At 41.6% G+C, this 16,982-nt stretch overlaps 1 protein-coding gene across 5 annotated transcripts in view; it reads left to right on the top strand.

Annotated features, from left to right (window-relative positions):
- The window catches only part of szt2 (SZT2 subunit of KICSTOR complex), a 71,164-nt gene that overhangs the window by 5,140 nt on the left and 49,042 nt on the right, over positions 1-16,982 (top strand). For 4 of the 5 annotated variants that reach the window (XM_026346127.1, XM_026346128.1, XM_026346125.1 and 1 more), the window contains exons 9-38: positions 288-458; positions 578-809; positions 967-1,096; positions 1,734-1,879; positions 2,126-2,278; positions 2,826-2,940; positions 3,238-3,443; positions 3,575-3,811; positions 5,272-5,350; positions 5,499-5,587; positions 5,701-5,869; positions 6,021-6,138; positions 6,674-6,787; positions 6,895-7,098; positions 7,673-7,770; positions 7,877-8,015; positions 8,642-8,953; positions 9,120-9,315; positions 10,201-10,248; positions 11,634-11,761; positions 12,214-12,463; positions 12,978-13,149; positions 13,314-13,406; positions 13,599-13,677; positions 14,513-14,803; positions 14,971-15,106; positions 15,296-15,412; positions 15,500-15,569; positions 15,979-16,164; positions 16,487-16,717. In XM_026346127.1, coding sequence (XP_026201912.1) covers positions 288-458; positions 578-809; positions 967-1,096; positions 1,734-1,879; positions 2,126-2,278; positions 2,826-2,940; positions 3,238-3,443; positions 3,575-3,811; positions 5,272-5,350; positions 5,499-5,587; positions 5,701-5,869; positions 6,021-6,138; positions 6,674-6,787; positions 6,895-7,098; positions 7,673-7,770; positions 7,877-8,015; positions 8,642-8,953; positions 9,120-9,315; positions 10,201-10,248; positions 11,634-11,761; positions 12,214-12,463; positions 12,978-13,149; positions 13,314-13,406; positions 13,599-13,677; positions 14,513-14,803; positions 14,971-15,106; positions 15,296-15,412; positions 15,500-15,569; positions 15,979-16,164; positions 16,487-16,717 — 4,709 coding nt within the window. The remainder of the gene's footprint in view (positions 1-287; positions 459-577; positions 810-966; positions 1,097-1,733; positions 1,880-2,125; positions 2,279-2,825; positions 2,941-3,237; positions 3,444-3,574; positions 3,812-5,271; positions 5,351-5,498; positions 5,588-5,700; positions 5,870-6,020; positions 6,139-6,673; positions 6,788-6,894; positions 7,099-7,672; positions 7,771-7,876; positions 8,016-8,641; positions 8,954-9,119; positions 9,316-10,200; positions 10,249-11,633; positions 11,762-12,213; positions 12,464-12,977; positions 13,150-13,313; positions 13,407-13,598; positions 13,678-14,512; positions 14,804-14,970; positions 15,107-15,295; positions 15,413-15,499; positions 15,570-15,978; positions 16,165-16,486; positions 16,718-16,982) is intronic. The other variant, XM_026346126.1, reaches the window with a different exon arrangement.

Raw genomic sequence — 16,982 nt, 5'->3', positions numbered from 1 at the left:
ATGTTATATGACATATAACAAGCTGTTGAAAGAGTGACCCCACAATTTGTGGACGACAACTTTACATCAACCACTTTTCCATTCAGGGAGCTTTCTGGAGAAATTCTGCTGTTTTTAGGCTGATGTTTTTGTATTTTATTTTATTGCAGTTAAATTTGTGTATCCATAAACACATTTTCATTTACTGACACATTGAGTTAGACTTGTTGATTTTATGGCACCTCTGTTTTCTAGATAAAAAAAACTATTTTTATTGGATGTATGATAACCATTTCATTGCTGTGTAGTGTCTCAGGACCGACTGTTCAATGAGCACTTGGTGTCAGCCAGTGGAAATCCTGCCCTGGTCATGAGAAGGAAGAAACACACAGAGAAGGAAGTCCATGCTCATTTAATCAGCGTAGTGTCTGTTAGACTACGAGAGGGCTATACGATCAGAGAGATCAACCTGACCAAAGGTAGATGTCTTTCTTCACCAAAGTTTTAGATGTTTGAAAAGTCTAGGTAAATAGTTCAACAAGATGTGCAGTGTAAGACCTTTCTTCTTGTCTCGAATGTTCCTCCTGGTTTTTTTAAGGTGGGACTCAGCTGGAGGTGAAGCTCGTACTGTTATGGAAACACAACATGCACATCGAGTACCTGGCGGCCGCCTGTTGGCCACTGGACCCAGGAAAGAGAACGACCAGGGTAGAGGTGACAATGGAGGGAAGCTACGACATCCTGCATGACATCAGCTGCACACAAAGGAAACCTATCACCAGCCCGTACCGCACCTCCGTAATCCGCCGCTTCTGGAACACACTGCAGAGGTACAGCATCTGATACTAGAGACCTCGTTCATTCTTATGGACTTGTCAAATATAAATCAATATAAATGCATTTGATAGTTTGATTCTTTTTTAATTATTTATTTTTTGAACGCAGGATGTATTGTTTACTAACTGCATGTGCTGTGTGTCCTCCCAGCATCAACCAGACTGATCAGATGTTAGTGCACCTCCAGTCATTCAATTCAATTCCTGAGAACTACACGATTCCTGAGAGCACCAAAAATGGAGTTCCTTTGTTCTACATCCCTCCTGGCTCTACTACTCCGGTACTTATACTTTACTACTATATCATACTCATCATGTCCAGCTAGAATAACTCTATACTGTGTATACTGTAAGTGTACTCTGAGAGCTTAAGCAGAATCCCAATGACAGATCTGCCTTTTGTAAGTTTATTTCCTTGCAAAGAAAGGCCAACAGTCGTACAGAGTATCGGAGCAGTCTGCAGCACAAGATAGTTAGTGTGCAACAAACAGTTGTGACCCTGAAAGGATGCAGGAACAAAGAGTACTGTCTGGCCTCCACTGAGATATGGCTATGGGGAGCATGCTGTCTTTGACATGGCGGTAAAAAGTGAAGATGATCTAAGTATATGGGTCACAGTAAACAAAGTTTAAGAGTAAACTAAATAGACATTAGTGACATTTTGCAGAACAACGAGCTACAAAAAGACTCATAGTCTCAAAATTCCAAATCTCCATTACTACATAGACAAAATACCTAATACTCAGAAGGGTAAGAGTGATGGCTGCAGCTGTTATACAAATGAGTCTAAATAAGAGAGTAATTTAATGAATGATGGATTCTACGTTTTTAGATGGTTTGGCTTGGACTTGAAGTCCTCTCTGGTTTTCTTCTGTTCTCTAACCTCACATTAACTGAACATGTCTCCTCTGTTTCCAGGTCCTGTCCCTGCAGCACAGTGGATCCAAAGACTCCTCTCAGTCCCAGTTTGCTTCATACTGGAAGCCCATCCTCTCCATGGATGCTACCTTTTGGCAGAGATGGCTGCACATGCATCGCATCACTTTCATCCTTGAACATGACATGTGAGAATTATATAGTGTTTTATTATTGGAAGGTGATATACAGAGCCTAAGTAACATCTTCACTACAACTGATTAGACTACATAAACGATGGATTGTACTATAAGATCCTACACTTACTAGTTTCAGTCTCCAGCTGTGGTAGTTGCTGCTCTGTCCATTCAGATATATGAAATAATAATCTTTAAAAAGCTTTTCAGCTGTTTGTCTGTCAGTCCTTCATTACATGACTCATTTTGCCTCTTTAGGCCTGTCCCCAAACATCTGCACACGGCTGGAAACAACGGACGCTACAGCACCATTCAATGTCGCATTTCCCACTCTGCCCTCACATCACTGCTGAGGGACTGGAGCAGCTTTGTGCTGGTGGAAGGTTACTCCTATGTTAAACTGATCTACTGGTGAGACAGCAGAAACACTTACTGAAATCTTATTAACTTAGATGTTGATAATGAATCAATCCGGTGATATAGATTGTATATATTGTTCATATTGGAACTGGAGGTAGAGGATATTTATTTAGCAACATTTAGCATCTTCAGTTTAATCATTTTCATGCTCATAATAAATCCCCTCAAATTGGAAAGTTTTCTAACAACAACTGGGTTCTTACCTGCTTGAAAGCCCTTAAGTCAGTGATTCACAACCTCAGTATTAAGACCTCTCAAGTAACTCCATGATAAATCTAAGGGTGTAACAAACGGAAAGAAATTTACTCTGCCTCTTCTTTCCTGTGAAAGTCTAAATACTTACATCTCTTCAGGCTTTTAAAAGGGATTTGAATCAGTTATTCTGAAGGAAGAAAAAATCTCCTTTCAGTTTAGAACTCAAGATGCCAAGATGTTGCATGTATAGACCCTGAAAGCACTGTCTAATGTCACAGTGCTTTTTAATTACTCTTCATGCTACTCCGAAATACCTGCTTTTTAATAAATTTTGTCTCCGCAGTTCGTCTGACCAGCCCCCCACCTCCTTCTACCTGGTCCGTGTCATCTCCAAGACACCCTGCATGGTGCTGCGTCTGGGCTTCCCTATTGGTACACCAGCCCACGTCAGAAACAAGGTACTGAGAGTCAAACATACACTTTCCACAGGGGACACTTGTACCAACCGGTATCTTTGCTGCAGATCCCGCCTTTGCTAACACAACTATTGTTAGAATGTTACAATAGCCTGGTTCCACTTTGTGTGTTGTTTCCTGTTGGTATAAAGCGAGTAAGTGAATATTGTCTTAATTGGTAGATATACACATAGTGTATTAAACAATATAGTGACAGTGGTCAACAGTCAGGCACTAGTCCCATGTATCTGCTGTATTATCTGTGCTTCAACCCGCCATCATGCTTGCATGTGTCTTCAGATTGTGGATGAGCTGCGCGAGCAGATCCTCAAACTTCGGTTTCCTCATCGCGTTCAGAACAAAGAAGCGACTCCGAAGACCAAGAGGAAGATTATTGGGCACCCATCTCCGTCCAAATCTCCCTCCATCCCTGCTCCCAAACCTGCGCTGTCAGACAGGCCCTGTGTGGTGGTGCTCAACAAACCTCTGGAGAAGCTGCTCATAAGGTCAGGCCACATGACAGAGCAGCTCATCGTAACAGCACAGCACGCCAACAAACAAAGCGCCAGTTGCACATTGCTAGAATTCCACAGTTAAAAGTATTGGTTACAAGTGACTGTAAGCAATTTCTTTGCAGATATGAGAAGCTGCCACTGGACTTCAGGACTCCGTTCATTTTCAACATGGAGAACTTTCTGCAGCCCTCCAACAGTGCTGTGCCCCTCAGCATGGCAGCTAACCGGACAGCTTCCTCCACGCTGGCCTCTCTGTCCCGTTACTTTTTGCACCAGCGCTGGGTGTGGGCCGTGCAGAGCAGTCAAGGACCAGCTGTGGCCATGCAGGCTGTGGCCCACATCCTGTCCATGCTTTCTGAGTGAGTTGACGCACATTGTGTTGGGACCATATTCAAGGAAGCTAGTCACTTACTACTCTTATACCACTGTTTATTTGAAAGTCTTACTGTAAATTAGAAACAGTTCTTTATTTTTGTTTTATGAGTAAATATGGTCATACTTTACTGAGAAGCCTTTGTGTTTTTTGATCTGCTGTTATTCGATTTCCAGCTGATACAAACTCTACTCATCTCCCTGTCCCATTTCCATGTGACTATGTCCAGCAGAAGAATATAGTCATGTCAGACACACCACTCTGCTGTTCACACTTTCTGCTTTCGGACAAAAGGCAGAATCAGAAAAACTCTACTCATTGCAATATGCCTTTGATAAACCGTACTGTGAAAAAGTATTTAGCCCCTATCTGATTCTTCAAATTAAATGAAAGGTTTAAGATATTACAAGTAAATACAAAAATGCAGTTTATAAATGATATTTTAATTTAATAAGAGAAAAGTTCCAAACCCCCTTGGCCCTTTGTGAAAGCGTAATTACCTCTAAACCTAATAGCAGCCTAATAGCAACTGCAATCAAGTGTTTAACATAACTAGCAATGAAGAGGTCTTCTGTGAGCATGAACGGCCTATTCTGCTGCATAACCCAAGTGCAATTAAATTTGAGTACACAAACTGATGGCCGGATATGCTCCAGGATTTTCTTGTAGAGCACAGAATTCATGATTTTATCAATTATGTCGTCCAGGTACTTTTCCAGAAAGGGCCAGGCAAGTTGGGACAATTTTTTTCCCCTGATAAATGAAATCATCATTTAAAAAACACATTTTATATTTACTTGTGAACGGTACATTATACAGAATTTCCTGTCTATGGTAAGAGTCGAGTACAAACAATCTCAACATCACACAGAGTTTAGAAATGTGTTAATTGATGATGGAGTTTAATAATACCCTCATAAACACTAGGAGTGTCACAGTTCTGAAACAAAGACTGAACATGTGACACACACATCCACAGACTTGTGGATGTGTGTGTTCTTTCAGAACCCTGACATTATCTGAATACCAGCTTGTAAATGAGAATTTGTGTTCTTTGCTGTTCTTACAGAGCTGTTTTCTAACCAGGATGGTACTTTTAATAAACCAGTGTCTGAAAGCAGTCTTATACATTTAACATTATAAATTCAGGATGACAGTGTATTCCATAAACTCAGTAACAGATTTATATATATAGTGTTGTATTATTGTTTTGGCAGTGATGCAAATTTCAAGCAGAATCCTGCAAACTTCAACTTCCAGCACTAATAAGAAAAGTATGGATCTCCATGAGTCTGGATCTGGCTCATATTATGCTGCAAGAGTAAATTGCAGCAGTCATGAAGGGCAACACTGTCAATATATAATAACTCTAGTGTTAGCAGGTCATTTCAAGAAAGCAACATTAGTTTGGTGAATTGGTGACGTGAACTCTGTTGATGTCTGCAGCATCCGTATGTCTGAAGGCTTTCACTTCGCTGCCACTGGAGAGGGCATTGTAAACATGGTGATCGAGCTGCCAATGAAGGTAAAAAACACTAAACATTAAGTTGTCTGTTTGCACCATTTGGTTGGTGGCACCTTCTGTTGTTTTGCACAGTGCTCAAACACAGTATTTATTTTTATTTTTGTGCAGTGTTGCTTGTGTCCTTAAAGAATTTCATTTCTCTCCTCAGGGCATGTCAGGAGACACGGACACAGAGTGTCACTCCTGCATCGTTCAGTACATCCTCTTTCCTCCTCAGGCGACCTCTACTAAGGACAGGTATAGCTCAGAGTGACCATCTGTATGGAACAAATTGAGAGAGCTGACCCGTCTGAACATATATAATGCTTATATTTGATGACTTTGCTGGCTTGTCTTTGACGGGACTCTAGCTTCTCCACTGATGATGACAACGACACAGAGGTGGAGGCTGTAGACGTGGACACAGAGCTGAACCTCGTGACAGAGTGCTGGATAGAACCTCAGAGTGGCACAGTGATGAACTGCATGGACCCTCATCGCCACTTTCAGGACCTCAAGTACCAGGAGATCCCTCAAGCAGTGTGTATAAGTAGTTTACACAACAGCTTGTCCAAGAGTGACACTCGGTCCACGCTCAGAGCTGTGGGATCTTAGCTTAACAGTGTACATCTCTGTGTAAGTTCAAGAAATATGTCGATTTTCAGTATAGTGACCTGTTGTGTTGTTGCAGATCTTCCCAAAGGATCTGGCCTGTATGGCCACCATGATGACCTTTGAGTATCTGAGCCAACTGTGTCAGAATAAAGATCAGGTCTGCTCACTCCCAGCTGGCCTCAAGGACATGAGAGGTAATGCATCACTCATGTGTCATGCATTGTATGAAGTATTTATATATTTTTTTAAGTAATAGTATTTCTTTCTATAAACTGAGAATTACAGGTTATGGAATCCACAGCCTTATATTAAAGCAGTACATTAAAGCAAATACCATAAAACTACAGTAACTAAAAATACAGTGCAAAGAAAAGGTAAGTCAACTATTTGTGCTGGTTTTCATCTGATCTTCACCAAAGTCACAAATATCCACAAACAAAAGTCCATTAGACATTCATTAAACTATGCCATTCAAGTGGCACTAATTAAATACAACCACTCGTACTTTACAGACTACCAGGAAGTGATGAGGGGCAGTGATCTAACTGACAGCTCATTGGCTTAATGACTGGCAGGATTAAATCTGAAAAATCATCTCAACTCCCAACTGCTGTGTAACGGTGTGAATGTGGTCAGGGTGACAAAGGACTTGAGGGTTGTAAAACTACCCTGAAGAATAATTTGTTTTGACCTTGTGAACTGATGGATGAGTTTGCTCTGTGTGTGCAGGAGAAGCTCTGGTCTCTGAGGGCAGCATTCACATGGTTCCTTTCCAGTTTGATCTCATTCAGCTGCTCCCAAAATGCCAGCAGGTTGAACTGTTCTTCCTCACATTCAGCACAGGTACTGTACTCTTCCAACATGAGATACTTTTACTCCAACATGTATTTATCATAGTATATTTATCATGGCGAGTTTATCATAGTGTGTTTTCACCTCCTTGCCCTCAGTGATGGAGACTGAAGAGCAGATTCACAGCTCTCACTGTCTGCCCAACGAGCTGCTGCTCGGCCTCTTCCACAGCAGCCTGGAGCATGACCTCACTGATCGAGAGATCCCGTTAGCTGACAGCGACCATGTCGCCTTTATGCACCACATCTTAGAGCGAGAGCGAGACGGCCATGTTGCACCTTTCTCCTTACCGGTTATAAAAGGTCAGTACTTGTCTGAGGGTGTTTCCACACTCTTCTTCTGAATCGGTGGATGAGTTTGTAAACTTGGAGCGTTTTATTTTTGTGTGGTTTCTTTTCACACTGAGAAAAATCCAAATGAACTAAAATTAGTCACGTCAAATCACGTGAGAACGTTCTCTCTGCTCAATGGTCCAATGTGTGCCACAGCAACGAAAAAAGTAAATACAGGAGGAAGTTAAAGTGTTGTGGACTACTGTATGTTTGTATGACAGGGGAACATGATTTCACAATGAATGTTAACACAGGTTGGTCACCCCGTTGATTATTGTTTATTACGTTACATCGTCTGCAGAGTCATCAGACCTGGTGTCTGTGGGGAACCTCAGCTCCTACTACACTACCCAAAGCCCTCAAATCGTGCCATTCATAGCGTTTGGTCCTGTATTGATTTGGTACACTTTCTCACTAAGAGGACCACACCATGAACAAACATACAGAGCTTTAAAGTCATGACATGCTCCAACAGACTCTGATGAGTCTGTGTCTCCTTCTAATCTATCAGAATTCCTTTGTGTCATGTTGTATGTTTCCTTAGAGGAGTGTATGAAGCCTCCAGACAGACAGGACACTATGACATCATTCCACACCACTGCCAGCAGCAAAGAGGTGATGGGATCTACCAGCACTTTACAGGTAATCTCTTTTATAAAAATTTGTTAACATACATTGATTCGTGAAGCCATAATACGTTGTAGTGGGTTTGTATAGTAATAAATACTTTTATCTGTATCTTTGGCAGAGTTTCAGTAATGCAGACCTAGTGGATGAAGAGCCCCTGCTGGGGGTTAGGAGCTGTTCTACACCCCAGTGGAAGTGCTATGCTAAGTACATCAACTCCCAGCAGATCCTCCTCACCTTCCTCCCAGCTTCCTTCACAGGTACACTTTGACTTTTGTTTAGTGTCACACAGTGTTTAGTGTACTAGACTAGTACTTCAAAAGTGGAACAAACGTCCACTTGGCCTCAATGATGAACTGAGTACACCAGAGTGATGTCATGTCTGTTCTATTATCATCAACACTGTATCTCAGTACTGAATTGAGTGAATTTCATTACATCTCAGACAGACATCCACCTGAACTCATGGATGAACTGATTAGAATATAGGTCTGGGCAGACATACATGGTAATTCTATTTTTAAGGGCTTATATTAACTTAAATTATTGATATGAGGTGAATGAAACTAGTAACTTGGATAATGTGAGCGGTGGATATGACACCACAAGAACATTTTTCTGGAGCTACAGTATCACTAAGTTCACATGAGGTTGTACAACAGTGTTGAAGAGTGGGGCATCTTCTCTTGCAGTGCAGTAACCAGCTAGAGGGCATATCAAAAGAGAAAACTGAAAACTGTTCTTTAGTGATAGCTGACACCATATTTATCATTTTACCCAGTAGGTGGGGCACCTCTTTTTAACATTTACAACAACTCGGTAGTTGTTTTGTTTTGAACTATATTCTCAAAAAAAGTGAAATGTGGAAACGGCATATGTTTCGCAGATGTTCTGATGTTGATGGCGTCAGGGCTGGAGCCTCAGAGTAACGTCAGCACGCAGGAGGAGGACACGCTGACTCCCAGCATCAAATCTCAGACTGAGTCCCTGTCTGGCTCCACCAGCGGCCTCGAGAGGTCTGAGTCCGGCCTCAGTCTGGCCAGTAAACTGCGACGGAGCTCCAGCAGTGGAAACGTCCCTGGCAGGTCCCCCATACTCTCGCCTCGGTCTGAGGGCCAGATTTGGCATGTGGACTCATTGATACAGGATCAAGACAGCTGGGATAGCAGGGTGTCAGAGACTGGGACCCTAGGTTCAGGTCAGTGCTGTGCGCTTGTTTCCAAATGGGCTAAGGAAAGTTACGTCTTATTATAGCCCAGTATCACAAATGAGTTTTATTGGTTTTACAGTCCATACTGTACATCAAACAACACTCCCTGCCCTTAGACCCTCAAATTAGAGACACAATCTTCTCATTTGTTTAGATGTGGGAGTCCAGTTCTCTGAACCAAACAAGGCAGATTTCCACATCAGCTTCAGCAGGCAGGTTTCCCAGCAGAGCACCGCTGACAGCAGCCAATTAAAGTGTCCGGTCTACGTCTACAACTGCTCTCTGGAGCAACTCAAGGAGCAGCTGGTACACCCCAACTCCACCCGTCAGCCCAGGGACATCTTCTTCAGGTACTGAGCTCACCTACAGGGAAAAAGACAGACAAGTGGTATCAATGTGAAAAACAGTTCAAGGATTGAGAACTTTGCTTTATTGCCAACTTACTGTCAGTTAAGGATAATTCCAGTTTATTACAAATTGGCTCCTGTTTTTTTTTTTTTTTTTTTTTTTTTTTTTGTGTGTGTGGCTGTTGTTCCCGTCAGGCTGGTCAAGAAACAAACTGCAAACACTTGTGGAACAGCTAATATAAGAATGTAAAAGCAGTTTCCTGGATTAATTTGTAATTAGGAATTGGTCAGTGTGATCTGATCTTCACCAAATTCATGAATATCAACAATCACAATGTTTCTAAGCTGATAAAACACAAACAGTCATATCTTTACTGAACCCACCCATAAACAAACAGCATGATGTTGTAAAAAATAAATGAAACAAAGATTTAGTTAAAACAGCTTTTGCAGCAATAACCTCAATCAAACTCTTCCTGTAGCTGTGGATTAGACCTGCACAATGTCTTGTTGGAGGATCGTTACCTCTGCCAGCTGCAGTACAATAGAGATAATACTGAGCACGTTTGCTAGAAAGGAGATGTGTTGTTGCAGTTGTCAAGAAAACCTAGTCATTTAGTTCAACTGCTAATTGTGTTACTGTGCCGGGAAACCTGGAGTATTCATGCAGCAGACAAGTGATCTTGATTTCTTCTACATCTCTTTATACAGAGTATATAAGGAGTACAGAGTTGTAAAAATGATGGGCAAAGCTATGTAAAGTTGTATCCAAGCTGTAATGAATGGATTATCCTGTAACTAATTTCCCCAGCACTGTTTGACGTAACTGACCCTTGATTTTTTTGTTAACGTGTTTTTGTCTCTGGTTGTCTTCACGGGTGAGAGTAGAGCTCAAGATGCTGAATCCTGGGAGATGTATCAGCAGATAAAGTTCAGGTAGCAGCTCGATTCTGTTTCTCTGCTCTCCCTCCCTCTCTGCTGAGGTGCTGCTCAGCTTTCTAGTGGACACCTCTGAAAACCCTGGACGCTTGTCTTCTTGTAGAGTGAGAAAGTGACGCTTTTCTAATACTGCACACTTCAAAGCCTTCTTCCCTTCCCAGGCTTGTCTGTGCTTCCTCCTCAGGCTTGTGTCGCCCACACACACACACACACACACACACACACACACACACACACACATACACAGGTGAAATGCTGCCACACAACCAACAGACAAGTACAGTCCCTCTTGATGAGGGATGAGCATGGATGCTCATTTTCACCAGAAGAATCCAGTCAGAATAAATAGCTGAAAGCTGTTCACTGATCACTGATCAGTAAATCAGTTGTCTTTTAGGCTTGTTTTAAATTCTCTTATAGTAACTTGGACATTTTTGCCACAATTGACTGTAGGCATTAAAACTCCAAACTATTCTGCACGATTAATAAAACGAAATATATTCTGTTTCATCAACATATGATGACTTCAGTATTGCATTCCAGCACATTGATTTTCTTTTAGACACACGGGGGATCTTTACTTCTGGAGACATTTTTAACACAGCAACTTTTGTTTTTCTTGCAGATCAGGCTTTTGCCTGTTTATTGGGAGTTTTCTCTGATTTTCTGATCGGACCCCCATGCATAATGGAGTCTGGAGTGTGACTAAAAACTAAGAAAGACTAAAAAAACTAAGTAGATAACTAGACTGTTTTAACATAATGTGTAAATCTTTATCTAGTGGCACACTTCAGATTCCATACACCTGTACACGTTGCTGTATGTGTCTAACATGTTCACAAGTTATTTCTTAGACAGATCGAAGACTGTCCCATTGTTTATTGCACTGCCAGTGGTATGACTACTGCTTGCTGCAGGTTGACGGATGATTGTATGCGTACTGTATGTTGCAGCAGTTTGTCCTCCTGTTTGACACACTGCTGTTCCATGGGTGAAAGCACTCTTTGGTGACTGAAGTTGTTTCCCACCTGTTTGATGGCCACCCCTTTTGTCCTAATAAGTGAATTCCAATACGAGGCTTCAAACGCATGCTGTGGAGGTTCAGTCCCTGTCAGGCTTGTTGGCTTCTTTGACTGTGCTTACTGTAGTGGACATATATCAGTGCTTCATTAAATGAATGCAGTTGTATGTATTTTAATTGTCGTGTGTTTTTGAACAGTAATGATATTACAGTCATGTGGATGAACTTAAATCTATTGGGAAATACTAGATAAACCTCTATTCCATGTGACTTAAGCAGATCCTTCATTGTCTTTCCAGCTGAGTATGATTATATCTATGTCCTTCCTCACTGTACGTGCTATGCTGTTGTCCACTGGCAGGTCACTGTCTCAGGACCGCAGCAGTCCATCACCATGGACTGACCTCCTGTCTCAGCCTCACAAACACAAGGAGCTGGCCAACTACTGCAGCCTGCTGCAAGAGCATTACCACCAGAGCTATGTCAAAGGTGACACCCCCTCCTCCTTTCCTCCACCCACATACAATGTGCTCACCTAGGAATGAATGAAACTCTTTATCTGTCACTATCACTGTTTGCTGGCGAGCTCAGTAATCACGATGTGTGTAACACTTCTGAAATCAAGACAGAAACAGCAATAACAATTCTGGAAGGCAGAACAACCCCAACATACAGCCCCCACTCTTCTGACCTAACCCACTGCTGCCTGACACTTGCAAATTCAAAGCAAAATCACAGAAACCTGATATTTATTGTTGTAAGAAGATCACTTGCCTTTTTGTTGGGGTTAAGGAAGTATCACTGGGCCTCACACATTGTGTGATACAAAGCAAGCACACATTGTGATGTTGTGGGATATGAGTTGAATTGATATTTTATTTAATTGATATATTTGTATCCTTCTTAAAATACTGATGAAGCTCCTGTCCCTCTTTCCTTAGGTGTATACCGCAGCCTGCAGCAGTCCTACAGCATCAGCTCTCTGGATGTTCTGATTGCCATGGACTACTGTGAGGAATCCCTTCAGGAGATCGACATCACCTCCTTCCTGCAGATCCTCTGCGGGCACATCAGGGTGTTCAGGGAGCATAGTGAGGTTCCAAAACCTTCAAGGAGCCCAGCCACCTTTATCATTGGTGAGGTGGAGAAAGAGCGGCCAGATGACAGGGCTGCGATGGCTTCCTCGTCCAGGTAAGACTAAAGATCAGATGACGTGATTGTGAACCTGATAAGAGAATGCTAGATATTTTTTATGTAACCAACATCTAAACCTTTACTGTACCTTTGGCTGAAATAATGACAGGTAGACTTGGTGTACAAAACTTTGATCTGATAAATAAAACAAATTGAGAGTTTTACACCTATTTCTTAATCGTTTTCTTTGTATTTCAGTTTAATAGTTTTTCTTATGAATCCCACTGGAATTTCACTATATGAGTCTAAAACAATATAATAAGCTCCACTGTCCCAAAACTGTGAAGATGCTGTAATGATTTAAACTCTCCACTAGATGATGCTGTGATGATCTGTTTCTTCAGCTTTAGTTTTTGCTTTAGGTTAGTTTTCTTTCCAGATATCGTACAACACATTATAAAAGGGAATGCTTTAAACTCAGTGAGGTCTACTGGCAGAGGCCATTTTTACATTTCAGACAGATTTCTGTAAGCAAATACGATTATTGATGTTATGATTGTTTTGGCCATAGTATTGAAATGGAGGATGGCAATGAAGCAGAATCTAGAGGGAAGAGCCATGCTGCTACACCGCCCCTGAATCTGAGTGACTCAACAACCAGCAAAATCCCAGAATTCCCCCTGACTTTGCTTCAGACACAGCCCAAGTGTGAAGTGTACCCAGATCTGCACAGGATAATACAGGTACTGTCTGAAGTGAATCCTCCGCTCCTAATTTCACATTTAATAAATTAGCAGACGTTACTGATTTTCATTATATTTTACACTATATTCCACTGAGCTAGTACATAAGCGTTGGTTACAAGTTCAAACGGAGTCAGTAACATTGACAATGAATTGTTTGACAGGACAAATTCATGCAGATCGTGTCCCAGTATTTCAAAACTGTGCCCTCCAACCCACATTACTTCTTCTACTGCCCATCCCCATCCAAAAGAGAGGTGAGCAAACAAAGCTGGGTTTTGTCTTTCACACTATTATAATGTAGTTTGAATGCTTAGCTTTAATATGTCATTATAAGATCTCACTAGAGAAATAAAAACCATAGAAAAATGTATTCTAGCTAAACAAAACTGATGAATGCTGCTGTTGATTGGACTGTATAAACATTCCTCTGTGGTTTGACTCCTCAGGAGGACTCGGAGGACGGTGAGACAGAGAGGAGACCCAGTGAGGAGCTGGTGTCAGAGGCTGAGCCAGCTGTGGAGGACGGTGAGGATCAACTACTTTGATTTAGTCTAAAAAAGCATCAACAGTCTTTTGAAATGTTTTACTGTGAAAAGCTTATATAGACAGAGAAGCATGGGACAGATCAATTTAACATGAGGTTGAATTAGTTATCAGGTTATACTTGTTTAAGGTCAATTTTAACGAAGTCTGGTTTAAATAAGTAAGAGTAAGCATAGGTAAGCTTTGCTTAACATGTTACGCCAATTAAAGTAATGCTCACCTAACCAGACCTAAGTAAGATTAACAGATTAAAAATAAAGTTTGAGGTGAGTGTATATGCAGCAGGGACTAACTATGACAGCCTAACTAAAAGGGAGGGCCAGAAGGAAACAGCTCCCTGGGATGTAGAGCAACCGAACACTTCACCATCAACAAACCTGAGTGATCAGTGAGAGTTGGGAAGGCAGCATCTAAACATACCAGTTCACCATAATGCTCAGTGCAGGTCACCACAGAGTCGACACCAAGGAAAACTGTTCAGCTCAGTGATCCAACTATCTCTGCACGCTCAGCCACCTCACTTGCAATCTTTAAAAAACTGCTGAAAACAGAACTCTTCATCATCTTCCTTTGCACATAAAAAAAAACAAACAAAAAAAACTTTTCTACCCTTTCGTTCTCACATCTCTTGAAGCAGAAACACTTTTTCGATAGCACTTTGCTTTGATGTTGTTTCTTCTTGACTTAGATTTTGTTTTCTTGCCTTGTTCCTCACTTGTAAGTCGCTCTGGATAAAAGCGTCTGCTAAATGACTAAATGTAAATGAAAATGCAGGTAATGACTACTGATATGACAATGTCCTGTTTGCTGTGTGTAGAGAACGTGTCGGGCTGCTGCAGCACGACGGAGAGCGACACAGATCTGGTGGTGGAGTACGAGGAGCATCCGGGGACAAGCTCCCACATGGAGGGTGAAGAACAGTCCCTGTCAGACTCCAACACTGTTAACCAGGACCAGGACTCCTTCAGCATCCTGGAGGGCGACTCCCTGCTGGAGCCGGATGACCCACAGCTGGACATGCCACCGCTGTTTGTTCATGTCACGTGTTCTATCAATATGAAAAGCTGCCATGGCTCCATGCCTATACAAACACTACCTACCTGTCTTGGTGAGTACAGCCTCAACTGTGTCCTCACTTCTCTGTATTGTTACTTTCATTCATTCATCTAAACAACTAAATGTTCAGTTTTGTAGTATTTGTATTTCCAATCTCTGTAAATGAATGAGTATTATTAACTGGGAAATTTGATGCTCATTCCACTTTTGGGGTTGAAGGTGAGATTATTTCCTGCCTGGAGAATGCAGAGGCCCTACAGTCTGTGGATTTGAATGAGCTCTCAGTGACATTAGATATTTTTGTCCTGACGCTACCGCTGGAGATTGAACTTATGACTGATTTCCATCACAACAGGTGAGTTACACTGTAGGAAATAAGAACTATATATGGTTTAATACTGTATTTGTAATAATGATCATTTATTTTCCTGATTTTTAACCTGTATGTGTTGGTTATAAAACCAAAACTTAATGGGGTACCGTAATATGAAGTCAGTTTGTGTGTGTTAGATTTCCTCTTTCCGTGTCTGCCCTTCCTTTGCAGATACACCTCAGAGAGCAGTGTGTCACTGAATCGTTCACCAGGACAGCCTTCTTCCTATCGTTCTGATGAGGAGTTGATGGCAGTGTTGGATAGTCTACGGGGAGCCGGCGTTGATGGGTGAACTTGTTGAACATATGACAGCTGAATTTCCTCTGACTCCCTCTGATTCTGTCTATTAACATCGATTTCTGTTTTCCCCATTAGTGTCTCAGGTGATCCTTTATCCAAACTGCCGCTTCCTCACAAGTTAGCCATTCTGGCCACAATGGATGAGGTGAGTTCACTTCTCACTTATTCTAAACTTATTAGCCTCTATTGTAGGCTAATGTATACTAAATGTGATAATTTAGTAATTTACTATATTATTATTTATTATTATATATTATTAAATATTAGGATGTAGTGTTTTATTACTTTTAACAATGTTCATAGAGACTAAACCCTACTCATCAATCAATGTTTCCAAGCCTAAACTTCTACATACATAGATTATTTGTACCACATTAACAGGTTTTGTTGGCAAGTTTTGGTTTTTCAGTCTTGTTGATATTGGGGTTCATTTATTTTTCAATGAAAATTGTGCTCTGTGTGTGTGTGTGTGTGTGTGTGTGTGTGTGTGTGTGTGTGTGTGTGTGTGTGTGTGTGTGTGTGTGTGTGTGTGTGCGTGTGTGCGCGTGTGTTAGATCCGCTGGCTGCTGGAGGATGAGATTGTTTCTGCTCTGCGTCACTCTCGGGTCATCAGCTCGGCCACACTGCAGAAAGTAGCAGAGCATGTTTTGCGCTCCAGTGGTCGACCACACTGTCATTGTGAAGATGTCCCGCTTCAGTTTGTCTTTGGGCCTGAACAGTCTCTTGAGAAATTCAAGGAGGCAAGGACACACACAAACTCACACACAGCTCCAGGACTGTTTTCATTAAAACTGGAATGGAAAGTTTTTCTTTATGTGGAGTTTTGCTGATGATCGGAATTAGTTTCAGATTCGAGAAATCCCTTTTAGGGAATACTCCACATGCACGTCATTACTACCTTTATTGCTACTCCACATATTTACGTGAATGAAGGAGGGTGCTCTTGTTAAGAGAAAATCAGTCTCAATGCACAATATTCTCTTGGTTATGTAGTAAGTAAGTATGTGTCTCTAAATGAAAACATGATGAGAATGTTTGACTGGATAATGTGTGTTCATGCAGGAGTTCCGCAGAATGTCGTTCTCTGGCTACTTGCTGAAAGAGCAAGACTGCTTCTACTACCTGTCCCAGAGTAGGCTGCACCCGCAGAGAATCCACGCTAACAAGAGCCTCTCTCAGAGCGCCCTCACAGACCACCCACAAAATGTGGAACCCTGCAGTGCTGGAGCACAGGTGGAAGAGGTGACGCTGGGGAGCGAAGGAGAGGATGTGGCCGCAGAGGCAGACAGCGAGGTCAGATTATGTCATTTAACAGTGACTCAATAAGGATCTGTCTTTGTATTTAGTTGTTCTAAAGCAACTTACAAATGAACAACATACATACCTAGAGCAGCCTGCCCTACAGTGTATTGCCTGAGGATAGATTATTCAGTGGTATCCAATCATAATCCTAATACATGAATAGAATGAGTAATGTTCATGTCACTACAGCACTGATCCAGAGCAGATTGTTAAAATCTAAAACTAGTGCAAATTAGTTTTGCATTTGTGCTTTGTA

The sequence above is a fragment of the Anabas testudineus genome, chromosome 4 (genome assembly GCF_900324465.2).
Source record: "Anabas testudineus chromosome 4, fAnaTes1.2, whole genome shotgun sequence".
Taxonomy (NCBI): Eukaryota; Metazoa; Chordata; class Actinopteri; order Anabantiformes; family Anabantidae; genus Anabas; species Anabas testudineus.
This window is presented reverse-complemented; position numbering and strand designations above follow the sequence as displayed.